General features: G+C 40.2%; 1 protein-coding gene across 1 annotated transcript in view; it reads left to right on the top strand.

The window, feature by feature from the left end:
• Positions 1-3,470, top strand: part of aqp3a (aquaporin 3a) — a 6,703-nt gene extending 3,233 nt beyond the window's left edge. The window contains exons 2-6 of the mRNA XM_028578040.1: positions 878-1,004; positions 1,248-1,385; positions 1,542-1,657; positions 1,787-2,004; positions 3,099-3,470. Of these exons, the coding sequence (XP_028433841.1) occupies positions 878-1,004; positions 1,248-1,385; positions 1,542-1,657; positions 1,787-2,004; positions 3,099-3,300 (801 nt within the window). The 3' untranslated portion in view covers positions 3,301-3,470. The remainder of the gene's footprint in view (positions 1-877; positions 1,005-1,247; positions 1,386-1,541; positions 1,658-1,786; positions 2,005-3,098) is intronic.
• Positions 3,471-3,774: the final 304 nt, after the last annotated feature.

Below are 3,774 nucleotides of genomic sequence, written 5' to 3'. Positions count from 1 at the left end.
TTGTCCATAGCCATCCCCGCCATTGGACATATCTGCCCCGAAACGTTCCAGTTAGATAGTGAATGCCGTAAACATATTATTTGTAAATCTTTAGAATTATTCACCGGAGGAACCGAGCATCCCTGCCGTATTGCACAATCCAAATCTTCTTCAAAACTTGCCATTTTAAGCGTGCACTTGCCACTACTGCCGCTTCGTCGGATGTCTGGCTTGTCAGGCTCATCCTGGCAATGTACTTCCGTCCATCCAGACTAGCTGGGCGGTAACAGCGACAGTTCTCTCCCAATCAAGGTCAACACAGTGACCTTTTTTGTAGATACAGTATACTGTACTCCTGTGAGCCATTATGAACACAATAGAGCTCAGTTAATTCTGAGTACAGCTCATTTAATGGGCTTTTGTTCCACTGGTTTCACTGATAATGATCACAGTGCCTCATTTCACCCCTCAGCTTGACCATGATCGGCAGACAAATAACTAAATGTATCCAGTAAAAGTATCCTTTTTTTATTTATACAACACTGACATACTGAATACAGTCGGTGTGTGTTGTGCAAAACTTTGCACTGGAAAATTCAAAATCCCTAAAGAATACAGATTTTATGTCTTTTCTTTAAAATCACACATAAATATCCCACACACCACACATCACATCATCAGATTACGAACAGTTGTCTTGTGGCTCGGAGGTAGAGCGGCGCCCCTCATCCACTTGATTGGTGGTTCGAACCCAAGCTCCTCCGGCCACATGTCAAAGTGTCCCTGAGCAAGACACTTGAGAATAAAGTTTCATTCGTACAACAGAAACAATCATAAAGCTGTTTTGCGCAGAAGAACATATTGGGACCTAGCGTAAACTTTTCTTCTCTCTCTCCAGATGTTTGGCTGTGGTGCTGTGGCCCAGCTGGTTTTGAGCGATGGTTCCCATGGCATGTTCCTCACAGTCAATTTTGCATTCGGCTTCGCTGCCATCTTAGGCATCCTGGTCTGTGGCCAGGTATCAGGTACACTAATACTCCTAGTATTTTATTGCAGATTATAATACATGACTCATTTGGTTTTATTATGGGTGCATGAAAATTAATACTTTCTGAGCATTACATTTTTCAGACAAATTCAAGTAGTATATCAATTAACTATTTAACCAGCTTTGCCTTGATTTATAAATCTGGAGTCTGATTCTATATTTAGATAATGTTCATGGTCTATAATATGTACTGACATACCATCACCATGTACATTTGCAGGTGGCCATCTGAACCCTGCGGTGACCTTTGCCCTGTGCCTGCTTGGAAGAGAGCGCTGGAGAAAGTTCCCCATTTACTTCCTCTTTCAGACGATCGGTGCTTTCTTTGGTGCTGGCATCATTTTCAGCATGTACTTTGGTAAGAGATGACTCCAGATGTGGAGCCAAATTCAAATAAATGATGTTGTTACAACCCTATATGAACCAATTTGTGTCTAAGTGCTTCATTTAAAAACCTGTCTAAACAAAACAAAACATTATGCTATAAAGTATCTTGTTGTTTTCATCTCTTTAGATGCCCTGATAAAACATCCTGGATCTTTCAATGTGACTGGTCCTGGTTCAGGTGCTGGGATCTTTGCTACCTACCCTGGAGAACATCTTACCATTCTCAATGGCTTCTTTGATCAGGTACCCTTTTGAAATGTGCAAACAGCTATCATACACACAATTTTTATTTTTACAAATATAGCCTAGGTGATGAAACTCAGGTGCCCAACTCCAACGATTTCCTTTTCGATGTACCTCTCTCGAACATAGATGATCGGCACAGCAGCGCTCATTGTTTGTATCCTGGCTATTGTGGATCCATACAACAACCCCATCCCCCAAGGGCTGGAGGCCTTCACTGTGGGATTTGTGGTTCTGGTCATTGGATTGTCAATGGGCTTTAACTCTGGCTATGCTGTCAATCCTGCCCGAGACTTTGGACCACGTCTTTTCACCGCTATGGCTGGGTGGGGCGGGGAAGTTTTCACGTAAGTGCACAGATTTTTAAAGCATTTTCCGCTTTGTTTATCTCCATGTAAACTCTCCTTCGCAACACTCATAGGCAAGGCAAGGTAGCTTTATTTGTATAGCACATTTCAGCAACAGGGCAATTCAAAGTGCTTTACATAAAACATTAAAGAGCAGTTAGAAGACAATTAAAAACAATTTAAAAACATTGATAAACAAATTAAAAACATTAAAAGACAATAATAAAATTGATAGTGCAGTATAAGAATAAAAGTTACAGTGCAGTATAAGAAATTAAAGTTAATAAAATAGATTATTTAAAGAAAAGCAACATCAAAAAGATAGGTCTTTAACTTAGATTTAAAAGAACTGAGAGTTGCAGCGGACCTACAGGTTTCGGGGAGTTTTTTCCAAAGATGTTGAGCATAAAAACTGAACGCTGCTTCCCCCTGTTTAGTTCTGACTCTGGGGACAACAAGTAGACCTGTCCCAGACGACCTGAGAGGTCTGGGTGGGTCATAATGTAGTAGCAGATCAGAAATGTATTTTGGCCCTAAACCGTTTAGTGATTTATAAACCAGTAAAAGTATTTTGAAATAAATTCTTTGAGGCACTGGAAGCCAGTGTAGAGACTTCAGTACTGGAGTGATGTGATCCACTTTCTTGGTTTTAGTGAGGACTCGAGCAGCAGCGTTCTGAATCAGCTGCAGCTGTCTGACTGATTTTTTAAAGGAGACCTGTAAAGACACCGTTGCAGTAGTCAAGTCCACTGAAGATAAAAGCATGGACAAGTTTTTCCAGATCCTGCTGAGACATAAGTCCTTTAACCCTTGATATATTTTTAAGGTGATAATAGGCTGATTTTTTAATTATGTTAATGTGACTTTTAAAATTCAGGTCTGAGTCCATGACTACACCAAGATTTCTGGCTTTGTCTGTTGTTTTTAACATTGTCGTTTGAAGCTGAGCGCTGAATTTCAATCGTTCCTCTTTTGCTCCAAAAACGACCACCTCTGTTTCATAGTGCTCACTATACAATGACCTTATACCCGCGGGGCAAAGTAAAACCCTTTTTTTGATATACATAATTAACTAAATTTTCGTCACTCCTCAGGGCTGGAAACGGCTGGTTCCTGGTACCCATTTCTGCCCCATTCATTGGCAGCATCATCGGTGCGTCGATCTACCAGCTGATGGTTGGCTTCCATACGGAGGGAGAAGCACGTGACCAGAAAATCGCAATAGAGGAGAGTGTCCGACTCACCAATGTCACCACCAACGATAAAACCAAAGACAATACCAAAGAAATACACTGAGTGTGTTAGAGAGCTAACAACTCTAACACATGCACATTCTGTAAATACCAACACACAGCAGATACCCCCAACAGCACACTGTAACAGCACACTGTTGGGGTATCGTCCAAGGCCACTCTCTTTACATTATAATGTAATTGGATTATATCGTAGAAGAATTGAGTGTGAGTATAGAGGGGCAAAACAGAACTTAAAAAACCCACAATTCCATTAATTATTTTAGGAGATGTACATTTGGTTCTTAGAGTCTATAGCACTCCAGTTTGAAAAGTATTATATGCTTTATACTAATGTAGTTTTATATAACTGTTATGTTGACAGATGAATGTCTTTCGCAACCAATGTCTACAAGTATGAATTTTGTCAGTCCAGAACCTTTCAATGCATCTCACATTTAAATTTGGGGAAACTGGGAAACAAAGAATCCAAAATTCAACATAAAAGTTCAAATATTGCAGAATATTTTATTGTGAC

Source organism: Perca flavescens, chromosome 5 (genome assembly GCF_004354835.1).
Source record: "Perca flavescens isolate YP-PL-M2 chromosome 5, PFLA_1.0, whole genome shotgun sequence".
Lineage (NCBI taxonomy): Eukaryota > Metazoa > Chordata > Actinopteri > Perciformes > Percidae > Perca > Perca flavescens.
This window is presented reverse-complemented; position numbering and strand designations above follow the sequence as displayed.